The sequence below is a fragment of the Zeugodacus cucurbitae genome, chromosome 5, assembly GCF_028554725.1.
Source record: "Zeugodacus cucurbitae isolate PBARC_wt_2022May chromosome 5, idZeuCucr1.2, whole genome shotgun sequence".
In the NCBI taxonomy this organism is placed as follows: domain Eukaryota; kingdom Metazoa; phylum Arthropoda; class Insecta; order Diptera; family Tephritidae; genus Zeugodacus; species Zeugodacus cucurbitae.
In genome coordinates, this window is record NC_071670.1 from 61,880,587 (window position 1) to 61,898,052 (window position 17,466).

General features: G+C 33.3%; 1 protein-coding gene across 1 annotated transcript; it reads right to left on the reverse strand.

Annotated features, from left to right (window-relative positions):
* Nucleotides 1–13,244: 13,244 nt before the first annotated feature.
* LOC114803594 (serine/threonine-protein phosphatase 1 regulatory subunit 10-like) lies at nucleotides 13,245–13,874 on the reverse strand. The gene has a single exon (XM_029038187.1). The coding sequence runs from the start codon at nucleotides 13,872–13,874 to the stop codon at nucleotides 13,245–13,247; it is 630 nt and encodes a 209-aa protein (XP_028894020.1).
* Between the last annotated feature and the right edge of the window lie 3,592 nt (nucleotides 13,875–17,466).

Sequence of the window (17,466 nt, forward strand, 5' to 3'; positions counted from 1 at the left end):
AGAAGAAAAATATTTCATCTGAATTAAATTATGATAACTGAGAGATTTACCGAAATTTTCGGGGAAAAGTTACCATCGGGCACTGAGTTCTTCATATTCGATATCCGGTGCATTGAAAAGTTATAGTCTGATTTTACAAGTGATGCCGCAGATCATATACAATATTTGTGTAAAGTTTTATCCCATTTTTCATTTTTGCCATTTTCGATTTTGTAAAAAAATCTGAGTGCAGCTTCCTTCTGCTATTTCTTCTGTAAAATTTAGTGATTCTGACGCTTTTCGTTATTGAGTTAACCCACTTTTAGTAATTTTCAACCTAACCTTTGTATGGGAGGTGGGCGTGGTTATTATCCGATTTCAACTATTTTCATGGTGTGTAGTGAGGTACGTAAGAGAACCGACTGCAGAAAGTTTGGTTTATATATCTTCGTTGGTTTGCGAGATATATTCAAATAACCGATTTGGGGGCGGGGCCACTCGCACTTCCCCAAAAAAATTACATCCAATCGATCCTACGATCCTTTATTTCAAATTTTAATTTTATAACTTTAATTATATGACACTTTATAGGTTTCTGGTTTTCGCCATTTTGGTTTTCGAGAGTATAAAAACCGAATTTGAGAGTTTTTGTGACCAGTAATTTTTTTAACATACCCCTATTTTTATAATTTTTTAGAAAAAAGCTAGAGGTATGAAATTTCTTTAATTCAAATGAATTATTCCACCGATCAATTTGGTAATTTAAATTATTTTCATAGGGTCTAAACCTACTTTTTCTCTGATATGAAAATATTTTAAAGAAAATTAAATTAAAGAGGTTTGTAAACATATTGGCCTCAAAGATAAGCTGTATACATTTAAAAACCGTAGAGATGTACGGGGCTAGACTTAGAGACGAACGTTGGAATGGGCGAGATTTAGACTTTATACATAATCATTGTCTCTGACAAATATTTTTGCATTAGTACCACCAACTGACTTCCAGGTATACACATGTATTTGCTGAATATTTGAATTTTCGTAATTATAACTTTTAACCTTTGCACAAATTCATATTTAATCTTTAATAATATTTCATTTCAAACTCATTCTATTTATGGCACAGCATGCCGCATTCACAATAAAATGATTTCATTTGATTATGTGCTTAATTAATTAATAAACTAATAAATATTTAAATTATTTGAATATTAAAATTTGCAGGCATTATTATTTTTTCAATATTATTTAATTACTAAAATGCATAGTAAAGATCATTAGTGTCACATTAGTTACCTCTAGCACACTTTCACATATTTATTTCATTATATACATTAATATATTTTCATGTACTTATGTTTGTATGTGTAACTTCTCTGCTTTTTGTTTAATTAATTTTCTACCCAACATATTTGGCAAATCGGAAATTCAATTTTATACGGAATTTATTTTGTAATTGCATACTTTTTTACAAAAGCATCGAAAATTCACTTTAAATCTGCACCTGATAACATTATCTATCAATGCATATGAATTGATGTGTGATTTTGTATTTTCACATCTAAAAGTGATTTTGAAAAGTGATAAAGCATTAAATTTCAATAATTATTTTTTGCTTATAAACACGCACGTGTAATCGAAATTTTTTTTCCAATTTATACAAGCTTACATAGTATTACATTAGTGGCAATATTTTAAAAAAGCTTAAATGGATTTTAGTTAATGCTAACATTTTAACTTATCTGATGTTTTTACACCACGGCTTCTAATTATATTAAAATTGAGGTAAATGTTGTGATCAAAGTTTTACGAAAGATTCAAATATCTATAAAAAGTTTATGTCGACTTTACTTTAATGGATTAGATTTTACAGCAATTTAATTTTCAGACAATGGATTAGCAAGTGAGGAAGGGCTAAGTTCGGTTGTGACCGAACATTTTATACTCTCGCAATTTATTTATTTAATATTATATAATAGACAATTTGACCCACATATTTGTCTTAAATATGGTATAAAGTCCATTCAAAGTTGGAAACCCTAATATTAGGTTAGAAGCACCGAGGTCCTCATGTTCGATATATGGGGCCTTGAAAAACTATGGTCCGGTTTCGGCGATTTTTAGAAAGGGAAAAGGCTGTCACACTATAAATGCAGTATTTACTCAAAGTTCTGTTCCGATATCTTCACTAGGGCTAACTTTACATATTGTAAAGTAAACGATTCAGATCGACTTCAAAGTTCAGGTATATAGGAAGTAGTCGTGGTTGTGAACCAATTATTCCTATTTTCACAACATATCATTGGGTTGCAAGGAAAATATTATAAACCAAATTTCATTGATATTGGTCGAGTAGTTTCGGAGATATGGTTTTTGACCCATAAGTGAGCGGAGCCACACCCACTTAAAATTTGTTATACCAATATGCGTGGAGCCCTTCTTTACCTTCTTTATAATGAAATTTAATGTTGCTGGTGTTTTCCCTTACTGAATTAAAGCATTTTTAGACGTTTTCAACATAACCTTTGTATGGGAGGTGGGCGTGGTTATAATCCGATATCCTCCATTTTTGGACTATATGAGGAAATGCCTGAAAAAAACGACTCCTGAGAATTTCGTTGATATAGCTTTAGTAGTTTACGAGATATGTACATAAAATTTAGCCCCGGCCATGGCCACTTTCCCAAAAAAATTACATCCAAATATGCCCCTTCCTAGAACAATCCTTTGTGCCAAATTTTATTTCCATAGCCGCGAGAATATAAAAATGAGATTCAATGTACTCTTTTGTGATGAACTGAAGAACTTTCTGATTGCTTTCTCATGTCAAATTTGTTAAGAAGAGGATAGATTATAACCGGCAAAGAACTGGCAAATCGAAAACGACTATGATCCCGCTACATAATATTGTAGAGGTTTGAACAGGTTCCCATTAAGAAATATTTTAAGAAGCTTAAGGTTACACTAGGAATATAGGTTATAAGATACGAAAACTCAAGGATCCTAGCCATAAATCGCTCATTAATTTCAAGTAGCCACTGACTTATGAACAAAATATTAAGAAAATTAACTTGAAAAGCTTTCGCTAAATTTAAACTCAGAAAATTCTATATTGATTTTTACAAAGTAAGCTGCAACACAAGCTCGGCAAATAGCACTCATGTTGTTTTTCATTTCTAATTTAAGATTCTATGCCAGGCTATTGATGCTCATAAAATCTCCAGCAATGTTCTTAGCCCCATTATGCTAACAAAAAACAAAATCATTGGCATAGCTAATGGCACAATGCCGCATTATTCATACATCAAGCATCATTCTAAAGGCAAGCGCAACTGTAATAGCTTGGTTTTTTAACTTGCATGCAACTTTAAAGGGTATTGCAATATGTATACTAATCGATATTGGTTTGGACAAGGAGTGATATTCACACTTCAATGCAAAGTATGGCCGATATAGGAGCCTAAAATCTAAGATATTTCTAGGATTCGTAGGATAAGCTAAAGAAATGCATATATTTATTTTTGAAATATAGATGGCAGTCAGTACATCTCTCAAAATTTTATTATACCCTGAACAGAGTCACGAAGCGTCGGAGGCCCTATAAAGTACATATATAAAAATGATCAGTATGTTGAACTGAGTCGATTTAGCCATATCCGTCTGTCTGTCTGTCCGTCCGTCTGTCTGTATATATACGAACTAGTCCTTCAGTTTTTAAGATATCGTTTTGAAATTTTGCAGATGTTATTTTCTCTTCAATAAGCTGCTCATTTGTCGGAGCTCCCGATATCGGACCACTATAGCATATAGCTGTCATACAAACTGAACGATCGGAATCAAGGGCTTGTATGGAAAACTTCCGCATTTTGCAACCTATCTTCACGATTTTTGGTGTGAGTTATTGCTCATAGAAATAATTTAATCTCCGAAAAAATTGTTCAGATCGGTTCACTATAGCATATAGCTGCCATACAAACTGAACGATCGGAATCAAGGGCTTGTATGGAAAACTTCCGCATTTTACTACATATCTTCACGAAATTTGGTGTGAGTTATTGTTCATAGAAACAATTTAATCTCCGAAAAAATTGTTCAGATCGGTTCACTATAGCATATAGCTGCCATACAAATTGAACGATCGGAATCAATGGCTTGTATGGGAAATTTTCGCATTTTACTACATATCTTCACGATTTTTGGTGTGAGTTATTGTTCATAAAAATAATTTAATCTCCGAAAAAATTGTTCAGATCGGTTCACTATAGCATATAGCTGCCATACAAATTGAACGATCGGAATCAATGGCTTGTATGGGAAATTTTCGCATTTTACTACATATCTTCATGAAATTTGTTGTGAGTTATTGTTCATAGAAATAATTTAATCTCCGAAAAAATTGTTCAGATCGGTTTACTATAGCATATAGCTGCCATACAAACTGAAAGATCGAAATCAAATGCTTGTTTTTACTTACTTTTTCTTACGTCTTTAGATTTGCTTAAACACAGAGTTACTAAAAGAAATGTACCTGTGAAGGGTATATTAGCTTCGGTACAGCCGAAGTTAACGTTTTTTCTTATTTTTATGTCGTTTTGGCAAACAAATTTTTTAAATCGGTTTTGATATAGATATAAAATCTATAATTGTTGAGACAAGTCATATGTTAAGGTGGTCCTAAAATATACAGAAACAAACTTTCAATACTATTTTCCAACCCCATGTAATCGGAACAAATTTTACCAAATATGAAAGTGAGACTGATAGAAAATAAATTTAAGAAAAAAAAACCCGAGAAAACTAGTTGCCATTTTTATAAGGATCAGCTTAATGTATATGATCCTTGAAGGATCACTAGAAAATCAGATCTAAATTTTTTCGAAATATTTTGTCGATTTATATATAATTTTTTGTTGACATATTTTATTCGGTCTAAATTTGAAACTACTTCACCATCCCCATTGTAATACCCCTTTTAAATATCTACTATACTAAATATGTACGCTAAACAGACAGCAGTCATGTATCATCTTAAAAGCCGTTAGCAAACAGTTGCACTCAACACAATGATAAAAATTCCCACTACTTCATGCATACAAGCATTGTTGCGAGTTTAAAACTAGAAAGAATACGCATAATAATAAAAAATGCTGCACTACAATGTGCTAAAGCATTGCAAATGCAAACAACACACAACTCAAGATGACTGTGAAAAATGTAGGAAATGCAACAAAACACGATGAAAGCAAACAAGAAAGTGAGCACATAGTTAGACATGAGTGATGATGGCGGCCATCAGTCAAGGCAGTGAAGGCGTCTGTGTGTGTGTGTGTGTGTGTCGCTGCCACTAAGCAAAATACAATAGCAGCATTAAAGCAATTGAAAGTGGTGGTCGCCCGTGAAAAATATGCGCAATTTTATGAAAGCCACGGCGTATGAGTAACCACTGTTGGCGTGCAGTGAAACAGTGAAGTTGCGTATTCGTCCATGCGCACACACTTAATGCATCACTAAACACATTTTATAGCGTCGTTTACGAAATAACTTGAGTGGAAATAGCATTTTATGCGCTTTCTAATTTTTATTGGCATTTTCCCCGCATTTTATGCGCTGCAGAAGCGGAGCTGCTGTGCCAATTAAAAACTCCAACTTCAAGTCCTCAAAGTCACTCGCTTATAACTGCTTGTGCTAATTTTAATTTCAACCGCAAATGTACACTAACAGTGCAGTCCCAGCCACATGCTGTGACCTAGCCAACACGCCAACCAACAGACCAACAGAACAAACTGAACAATTTACAACTTTCCCATAATTATTGCCGGACCAATGCTATGTGTAGGAACTTTTGAACTTTAGCTTTGCCAAAGTCGTAATTAAAATAGCGCAAATAGCGCCTAACCATGGCGGCAGCTATAAATACGACAATAGTGTGTGCGACAATGGCGACCATGTAAATTTCATTTATTATCCCTCGGAGTTGGTGATAAAATGCGTAAAACTATTTGAGGTGCACTACTATAATGATGTGGTTTTCTGTGTTTGTATGAGAGGGAGGCGTGGTTTTATTAGCAGACTGTGTGTGTTGCTATTAGCTGCAGTTAGTTTGTAGTATGACTTTTTATATTGTATTTTTGAACATAAAGGTGCATATCAGATAGGAGTGCATTTCATATCATTGCCTTTATATAATTTAAATATTGTGGAATAGAATGTGATAAGTATAATTGTCGAGTTATTCTGATTTTACTAATTTCCAAGTAGATACTCATGAAGCATAGGGACCTATTGTATTTAAGGTAGTCACCTTGCGAGTATGGGTGCAGAACACCGCAGTAAGGTAAGCCTGTCGTAAGGGGCGACTGAAATGCACGTATAGCTGATTAGACTTTGCTTTTAGCTGATGTTTAGTCCATTGTCTATGAGTGCTATAATATACTTTCTTGGCTTGAACTGGAAATGGGTATTATATTATACCTTGAACAGGGTATATTAAGTTTGTCACGAAGTTTGTAACACCCAGTAGGAAGCGTCGGAGACCCTATAAAGTATATATATAAATGATCAATATGTTGAACTGTCTGTCTGTGTATATACGAACTAGTCCTTCAGTTTTTAAGATATCGTTTTGAAATTTTGCAGATGTTATTTTCTCTTCAAAAAGCTGCTCATTTGTCGGAACTGCCGATATCGGACCACTATATCATATAGCTGTCATACAAACTGAACGATCGGAATCAAGGGCTTGTATGGAAAACTTCTGCATTTTACTACATATCTTCACGAAATTTGGTGTGAGTTAGTGTTCATAGAAATAATTTAATCTCCGAAAAAATTGTTCAGATCGGTTTACTATAGCATATAGCTGCCATACAAACTGAACGATCGGAATCAAGGGCTTGTATGGAAAACTTCTGCATTTTACTACATATCTTCACGAAATTTGGTGTGAGTTAGTGTTCATAGAAATAATTTAATCTCCGAAAAAATTGTTCATATCGGTTTACTATAGCATATAGCTGCCATACAAACTGAACGATCGGAATCAAGGGCTTGTATGGAAAACTTCCGCATTTTACTACATATCTTGACGAAATTTGGTGTGAGTTAGTGCTCATAGAAATAATTTAATCTCCGAAAAAATTGTTCATATTGGCTCACTATAGCATATAGCTGCCATACAAACTGAACGATCGGAATCAAGAGCTTGTATGGAAAACTTCCGCATTTTACTACATATCTTCACGAAATTTGGTGTGAGTTATTGTTAATAGAAATAATTTAATATCCGAAAAAATTGTTCAGATCGGTTCACTATAGCATATAGCTGCCATACAAACTGAGCGATCGGAATCAAGGGCTTGTATGGAAAACTTCCGCATTTTACTACATATCTTCACGAAATTTGGTGTGAGTTATTGTTAATAGAAATAATTTAATCTCCGAAAAAATTGTTCAGATCGGTTGACTATATCATATAGCTGCCATACAAACTGAACGATCGGAATCGATGGCTTGTATGGAAAATTTTCGCATTTGACGTGGTATCTTCACGAAATTTGACATGGATTACTGCTTAAGGTACTAATATAATCCCCCAAGAAATTGTTCAGATCGGTTTACTATATAACCTTAATGTTTATAGCAAACAACCCGTCTAAAAAGAATTAGTAAAATGTTTCCTTTTTTTTACTTACTTTTTCTTACGTCTTTAGATTTGCTTAAACACATAGTTACTAAAAGAAATGAACCTGTGAAGGGTATATTAGCTTCGGTACAGCCGAAGTTAACGTTTTTTCTTGTTTTTGTATGACTTTTTTCTTGAATGGATCTCTTCCTATCACTAAGATGGAATCCATTTGTTCTAACTAAATTTGTGCACGAATGCAGGGTTGCATGGAGGCTCAACTGACAGTAGCTTCGCCTACCAGGCCTTACTTGGACTTTAACCTGGTGTCACTGGGGAGCAGGAGCCCAGAGAGCTACGCTTCTAAGCTGCTTGATGAGTTGGACATTCGGAGAGTTTCGTGGTGGCTGTAGTTTAAACCTAAAGGCAGGTAGATTTTCCTTTAGAACGCTCAACGTGGAGTTGCATTGCAACGAGGCGTCACATACAAAGTTCGGCTGATGTTTTGGGTAGGCCTCGTCCATGCGTCCATGCCACATGCCAATTAGTATCATACAAATATTTGTGGCGCTTATCAATGCATTGTATTTCTGAACACCGTGGGGTAAGGCCGTCGCCGACAGGTATTTATGTATATCATGGCACTAGTTGTATTAAAAATAGAGACTACATTGATCATAATTTATTTTGTGATCTCTGATAGATGTTTTTTGATACCTAATGCATTTTAAGCCTAACACATCAACCTAAACTATTCATAAGAGATGTTGAAGATCTTTAAGATCTCTCGTCTGCTAACACACCGATATTCCGATATCTTTTTTCACATATTCGTTATTATTGTTGTTGTAATATTAAATATTATATACTTGTTTAGTTGGTTGCTAGATTTACAGTGATTGACCAACTCAAAGTGTGAGCCTGTTTGTGTTAATTAGATGGTGGTTGGTCGATTCGTATGATATTCGTATCCTCACTAGATACATATAATAAGCAATTTAAACAACAAAACTATGAAAATGAATCAATGAAAATTTATATAAAACTCCAGACTGCACTCAACTTCATATGGTAACTCTGTTTTTGACTCCTCTATATACATATATTGCATCGACGCTTTCGAAAAAATATATTTTTTATGCTTGCTTTTAGTTGCTGCCGCCACCAGTGTATACGCTTATCTTTTTCCCCTGTTTAAATGCATACAAACACACATGCATAGCATAACCCGGTTGTGACCCCCATGACCACAGACTAATAGCCCCTGCAAAATGCACATCAATTTTGTGGTCACATATGAGCAGAAGTTGGCCCATTGTAAAGTTGAGTGCCTCGAGTGCAAACCTACGCCTCACCTCAGATGAGCGTACGGCAGCACAGCTAAGCGGCACAAACTTTAAATTGTGTGCATTTAGATACTGATAAAGTTTGTGTTGTTGGTTAATAAAGCGCCTAGGGTTATGCAAGCACATTAATTTCATTTAAATATGACCAAGTTGCCATATGTGCGGGATTTGCAAAGTTGCATACATACATATTTGCATTAAGTGATTAATAGAGTGAGGAAAATAACAACAATAAGTATCAAATTTGTTCCATTAACATTTTTCAATTAAATATTTATTTTACTTCTATTCATTTTGTAATTTCTTTATAATATTATATTTAATATATATATATTTCCCTAATTTTTCTAATGCTCGAAAATTTTATGAAAAGATGAGGCGATTCACAGAAGGTTTCAAGACCGGAGCATTATCATGTAGGGACCGAGGAGGTAATCTGGTAACGGATGTCCAGAGCATACTGGAATTATGGAGGGAACACTTCTCCGACCTGCTCAATGGCAGTGAAAGTACAACACCAGGAGATGGCGAACCCGATTCCCCAATCGATGACGATGGAATAGATGTTCCATTACCCGACCATGAAGAAATTTGAATAGCAATTACCCGCTTGAAGAACAACAAAGCGGCGGGGGCCGATGGATTACCGGCCGAGCTATTCAAATACGGCGGCGAAGAACTGATAAGGTGCATGCATCAGCTTCTTTGTAGAATATGGTCGGAAGAAAGCATGCCTGACGATTGGAATCTTAGTGTGCTCTGCCCAATCCATAAGAAGGGAGACCCCACAATCTGCGCCAACTACCGTGGTATAAGTCTCCTCAATATCGCATATAAGGTTTTGTCGAGCGTATTGTGTGAAAGACTAAAGCCCACCGTCAACGAACTGATTGGACCTTATCAGTGTGGCTTTAGACCTGGAAAATCTACAATGGACCAGATATTCACCATGCGCCAAATCTTGGAAAAGACCCGAGAGAGAAGAATCGATACTCACCATCTTTTTATCGATTTTAAAGCTGCCTTCCTTGCAAAACTAATACGGCTATGTAAGCTGACGTTGAGCAACACCACAAGCTCCGTCAGGATCGGGAAGGACCTCTCCGAGCCGTTCGATACCAAACGAGGCTTCAGACAGGGTGACTCACTATCGTGCGACTTCTTCAATCTATTGCTGGAAAAAATAATACGAGCTGCAGAACTAAATAGAGAGGGTACAATCTTCTACAAGAGTGTACAGCTCCTGGCGTATGCCGATGATATTGATATCATCGGTAGCAACAACCGCGCCGTTTGTTCTGTGTTTTCCAGACTAGATAAAGAAGCGAAGCGTATGGGTCTGGTGGTGAATGAGGACAAGACGAAATATCTCCTGTCATCAAACAAACAGTCAGCGCACTCGCGTCTTGACTCCCACGTCACTGTTGACAGTCATAACTTTGAAGTTGTAGATAATTTCGTTTATCTGGGAACCAGCATTAACAACACCAACAATGTCAGCCTTGAAATCCAACGCAGAATCACTCTTGCCAACAGGTGTTACTTTGGACTGAGTAGGCAATTGAAAAGTAAAGTCCTCTCTCGACGAACCAAAATCAAACTCTACAAGTCGCTCATTATTCCCGTCCTGATGTATGGCGCTGAAGCGTGGACGATGACAACATCCGATGAGACGACTCTTGGGGTTTTCGAGAGAAAGGTTTTGCGTAAGATTTATGGTCCTCTAAACATTGGCAACGGCGAATACCGCAGACGATGGAACGATGAGCTGTACGATTTATACGACGACATTGACATAGTTCAGCGAATAAAAAGACAGCGGCTACGCTGGCTAGGTCATGTTGTACGGATGGAAGAAAACACTCCAGCTCTGAAAGTATTCGATGCAGTACCCGCTGGAGGAAGCCGCGGAAGAGGACGACCTCCACTCCGGTGGAAAGACCAAGTGCAAAGTGACCTGTCTTCACTTGGTGTTTCCAGTTGGCGCCAAAAAGCAAAAAGGAGGAATGAGTGGCGCGCTCTGGTGGATTCGGCTATAATCGCTTAAAGCGGTTCCTACGCCAAATATATATATATATATATACTATATATTGTAAAATATATATTTACATACAATTCGAATAACACTAACTTTTATGCCAGACGTTTCAGACTCAATTCTAATTGAGACAATTAGCTAATTATTAACACTAAGGCAAATTGCTAATTGACTCAATGAAATCACTGTATAAATTACTTATAAACTCTATCGGGAATCAATGAATTTTTTAGATATATTAGAACCTTAACCGCTACAAATACATTTGCGAGATATTAAAATTGTGGTAAAAAACTAATTATTAACTCTTGAACTATTATTATATTTTGCTATAAGCTCTTCAATCTTCATCAGATGGGCCCTATAATTCAACACTAAAAATTTTCCTCATTATTCAATTAACCAATCGTGCAATTAACTGGTTAATTTGCCCAATGAATTGTTATAAATTAATAATCCCTGTTTACTAAAGTTTTCAATAATTATATGGTTATCTACTACAATCCAGAGTCAGATTGCAATCAAAACTCACTCCCGAAAAACAAGAAAGAGTTTTGACAAGAGAAATATGAGAGAAATAAGTATGTTCTCTTGTCAAAACACTTCCCTGGCATACTGTATATGTATTACAGAGTGCTCTCGTTTTTGAGATTAAGAATTTCGGCTAAAACTGAATTACCTTATGTTCATAGTCTAATTTGATTTAAAAAAGATCCATGTTTCCATCAAGTTTTTATGAGATAGTTGCATAGTTCAAAAACACGCTTTTATTATAATATACGAAAATTCAACTAGCACCTAATAGGGTTTAGGGGTTACATGGGTTTTGTCGGGTAAAAAAAGACCTATTTTCAATATTTTTTTTTTCTATGTAAAAAATTATTTATTTAATTCAACATTTTTTCTGTCTTATAGATACATATTTAATGAATAATTTCTAAAATTTTCAAAAAAAAAATAAAACTCCTCCATTGTGACGAAATTTCCGGTGACCCCTCGCAAAAGAATAGCGTCCGCGTTGTCAGCATAACTCCTGACAGAATCATCAAAAATGAAAAAACATAAATAAGTGTTTTAGGTAAAACCATAAACTCGTACTTGAACAAAGAAGGAAAGACAAAAAAGTAAAAAATGGAATTTTGAAAGACATTTTTCCAAAAAAAAATAAAAATGTCGGTCAAATTTGCGTGACATTTTGTAACTCGAACACCTGTGCAAAATTTCATCAAGAACGGTTGAGTAGTTTTCGAGAACATTTGACAACCGACTTTGAAAACACGTTTCTGAGGATAACATGTTTAAAGTTTTGAGTAACAATAATGCCTGACTTGGAGCGCTCACCTTCCAAAGGCTGTATCTCCGAAACTATTATTTGGATCGATTTCAAAATTGAGGATAATATTCTTGAGATGTTGTAGAAATTAAAATAAAAAATTGATTTTTTGAAACTACTAAACCCATATAACCACTTAAATATTAAAATCCTGTACCAATACTCAAAAATTTACTTCACTTTTGGAAATCATATTTAATTTGATTAAACTAAAATTAATTTCCTAATGTAAGAATATAATTTTAGCAAACGGGTTAATGTTCGATTTGAAATTCAAGTATATTTTAGTTAAATAAACAAAAACAAATTTCTTATTAAAAATGCAACCCTGAACCCCTGATGAAAACATCAATGCAACCCTGTTGTCGTAAGCAGTAATCAACTGATTTTAACACAATTGTACATCGGCACAAATATTGTGGTTGACAGTCATTCTAAGATTATTACTACAGTAATTAAGTAAGCAAACAGTTGCCTATAATTTTTTTATTATTATTTCCTATGAAAGCCAACTAGTGCTGATTTTAATAACAACAAAATCGTACTGTGAGAAAAGTGCTTTAAACAGAATTTGCCAGCAAGTTTCAAAAATTTGTGAAATACAACAGAACCTAAAGTTAGTTAAATACATTGTGTTATTATCGAAATCAAGAGCTTAACTGATAATACCAACTACATACATATGTACATACTTACATGAAACATACGGACACAATATGAAATAAAAAACATGATTTGCTGCTGAATAATTATAATTTCATTTTATTTTTATTAAATTCTTTAATTTTTGTTGTTGTTCATAATTTTGTTTTTAGTTTTTTTTTTGATATTTATTTTATTTTTATTTTTTTATATATATATTAGTAGATATACTATATATGAGGATATGTGAAAATGTTCCAATTTACCGCTCTTGTTGTCATTCGCTTAGAATCTGGGTACACTGCGCGCCCTCTCGCGGTATCCGCTACAATGACCCATACCACCACCAAAGTGGGGGAAATGCCTGCCAAAAGCGCCGGGCGATGGACCATGCCCATGACCACCACGTCCACAATGGCCACCACGTCCGGCAAACGAATGAAAATCACCAAAAGCGCCACGATGATGATGATGTGGACCATGATGATGATGGTGATGGTGGTGTGGGTGGGGATGTGGATGTGACATCATACCTGGAAAACCGGCACCGCAACCTGGAAAACCCATGGTATGCCTACCTGATGCAAATCCGCGCATTGAAGCCCATGGTCTATGAGCGCCGCGCATGCCATGACGCCGACCAGTCCAGGGTCCTTGTTGGTGATGGTGAAATTGCGCTTCATCGCCTTCGCCGGCATTGCGTCGCCGTCCTCTAAATGCCGTTCCCTCGCCATCACTTTCACTCGAACTTGACGTGTCGCACGCCTCACCGCACGTCGCCGCACGATAAATGGCTTCGTGAAGTCGACGCTGCGCCCGAGCAGCGCGCTTCATAGCACTGCGTAGCGCTTGCCGTTCGGCCGCTCTCGATTGCGGCGCATCAAGGCCAAGATCACGGTCACCGTTATTTACCATCTGAACGCACACACACTCGCACTCGCACACTGTGTTTTGCCAAAATTTGACAATGTTCTTTTCAATGCACTCGCACTGCTGGAGCTACGTTATTTATGTGGCTATTTTATGCTCTTCACTCTGTTGTGCTCTCTTTTGTATCTATTTTTGTTACTTCTGCCCACTTGACTTTCTTCACTTCACTTTGTGTGCTCACTTGGCATTTGTTTAATACTTGATTATGCACATCAATTTGCAATTTTTCCGGTGTTTGATTTTCACTTTGTGGATTTACACTTTATTGTGAAATTGCATTCGGATTCACTATATTTAATACTTCAAATTTGGATATATATTATTTAAATATACACATATGTTTTCACAATATAAACTTGTTGTAGCTGCTTGCAGTTGTCTCAATGAACGCACTGCTTATTACTGATGTCATTTGTTGGGATTGTGAGCACTTTTATACCAAAATTCTCTTCGGGTTATCTTTGTTTAATTTGTGACTCTGCTATATACTCATTTACTAATATATTTTATGTACATGTATATGTATGCATTGTAAATTATATGAAAATAAGACGCATATGAATTTCCTTCCAGAAGCTTTTCCTATCAATGAAATAAAATTAAATTTACAAGAATGACAATATTTGAAGACAAAATTGCGAAATGAGAAATCTATTAAAAAATAGTGACTTATTAAATTTAAATAATATAAAATAAAAATACAAAAAATTTATAAAATAAAAAAAAATATAAAATAAAATAAAATAAAATAAAATAATTAAATTAAATTAAAAAATACCAAAAATTTATAAAATAAAAAAAATTATAAAATAAAATAAAATAAAAATAAAATAAAATAAAATAAAATAAAATAAAAATAAAATAAAATAAAATAACATAAAATAAAATAAAATAAAATAAAAAATACCAAAAATTTATATAATCAAATATTAAATTAAATTAAATTAAATGATATAAAATAAAATAAAATAACATAAAATAAAATAGAATAAAAAAATACCAAAAATTTATAAAATAAAAAAAATTATAAAATAAAATGAAATAAAAATAAAATAAAATAAAATAAAAATAAAATAAAATAAAATAACATAAAATAAAATAAAAAATACCAAAAATTTATATAATCAAATATTAAATTAAATTAAATTAAATTAAAAAATACCAAAAATTTATAAAATAAAATGAAATAAAAATAAAATAAAATAAAAATAAAATAAAATAAAATAAAATAAAATAAAATAAAATAAAATAAAATAAAATAAAATAAAATAAAATAAAATAAAATAAAAAATACCAAAAATTTATATAATCAAATATTAAATTAAATTAAATTAAATAAAATAAAAAAATACCAAACATTTATAAAATAAAATATTAAATTAAATTAAATTAAATTAAATTAAATTAAATTAAATGATATAAAATGAAATAAAAATAAAATAAAATGAAATAAAATAAAATAAAATAAAATAAAATAAAATAAAATAAAAATAAAATAAAATAAAATAAAATAAAATAAAATGAAATGAAATGAAATAAAATTAAGTAAAATAAAATAAAATTAAATTAAATAAAGTGAAATAAAATAAAATAACATAATAATAAAATATATTTGTTGGTGATTTATGTATATGTACATATTGCATAATATTGCAAAGTGAACGAATCAAAATGAATTAAAAAAATATCAATTGTTTTGTGCAATGTTATGAAATAACGAATTACTAAACTAATTAAAGTTTTCCCTACAGAGGTGATTGCCATTTGTACGAGTACATATTACCGCTATGTATCTGGCATTTTGTTTTGCTTATGTTCTCATGATAAGGCAAAAATATACGAAGCCGGTAAGCTGTAAATCAAACCCAGCAATTCATTTGCATATATTGTGCATACATATTTATTCTCGTATGTACGTGCTTATATGGACACATACGATTTATAATAAGAAAGTCCACAAAACCTTTTAAGCGCATAGAAATTAAAATAATTTCATAATTTCGGTATTTATTTACTAATATTGCGTAATTTCAGTTTTGCAGAATGTTGTTGAATGTTGTTCTGGGAAATACCTCAAGAAAATCTTCAAAACTAGAGTTAAACTTTATAAACAGCTTTCGAATATATTAAAGCTCAATATAGTGCTAGTTTAGATTTTGATTTGAGAGGTATGTTTTTCAATAAAAATGAATTAAATATCCGTAAATTGCATTTTAATAAATTGTTTTATTAAATGATTTGTTAAGAAAAAAAAATCATAACAGAGCAATTCAAAAGTTGCCATGAGGGCAATGGTTCTAAGCCAGTTCGAGTCGAGTAACGAGCGCTCGCAGCTGCTTGCTGAACAAAATTTCAAAACCTCCCAAGTACGCGCTTGAGAGTCGAGTACGGAGCATGTGCAGCAGCTTGAAGAACAAAAACAAAAAATATTAGAAATACACAAGCTCGTACTAGGACGTCCAACTCTAAGCGTTTCCAACGCCATCATAATCAGAGAGAAATACAACGAACACCAAAGACTAGAGGTTGTAATCAAGTTTTAACTCATTGAAAATAAAATATAATGTCATGTTTGAATTTTCCTCATTTTACTTTTTTAACGCAAGAAACGGGAAAGTACATACATATGTATGGGAGAGTGTGTATAAGTGTTTAAACACTTATAACTTTTGAAATGTTTGTTTAAACCCGTGCGAAGCCGGACCAGCCTGCCAGTTTCTCATATAATATAATTTTGGACGCCATCTAATTCTTTCACTTTGCAGTATATAAGTCAGGATCCAATGAATTTATTACAACAAAACTTTGCACAAATACTGCATGGGTGGCGTGACACTACCATTCTAAAAATCGGACTATAACTTTTAAAGTAATACCGAACAAAATAAAGACTTCAGCTGATTTTTTTACCAGAAATAACGTAAATCCCAGAAATAGTATGCCCTGATATCAAAAATGAATAGAATCGGATCAAACTGTATATAACGGTTAATATGTAAAATATCTTAGCAAATGAAGTGAACATATAATCTTGCATCAAACTGATCAAAGATAATATTATCGTACTAAATGTTTGTGAAAACAGTTACTTGAGTGTAGATCTTTCACTAACTCATTTTACCATATACATATGTATAGGAGGATATAGGAGAAATCGGTCTACACCTTGTCCCCATACCACGCCTTGCAAATTGCGAAAGTTGTTCGGTTACACCCGAATGTAACCCTTCCTCACTTGTTTGAATTAACACTACCAATTCCCCTATAAGAAGGGATAAGTCCCCAGGTATTTCTATTTTAAAGAATTTATTTATTTTATACATTCCGATTGCTTTAGGGACTTTAAATATGCCAGATATTATCAAATAAACCAAAACTTAGATTTTAAGATACACATAATGCCTCTACGCCTAAGAACAAAGATTTCTGTATTTGATATTATATAGAAAATTGCCTACATTTAGGCGCAGTGTAGATTTCAGAATTAACTACTTACGGAGTATATATTTTTAAACAAAATTTGGAAATAATATTTTTTCAATTTTCATACACAAAATAATAAAGTCGTATGCCTAAA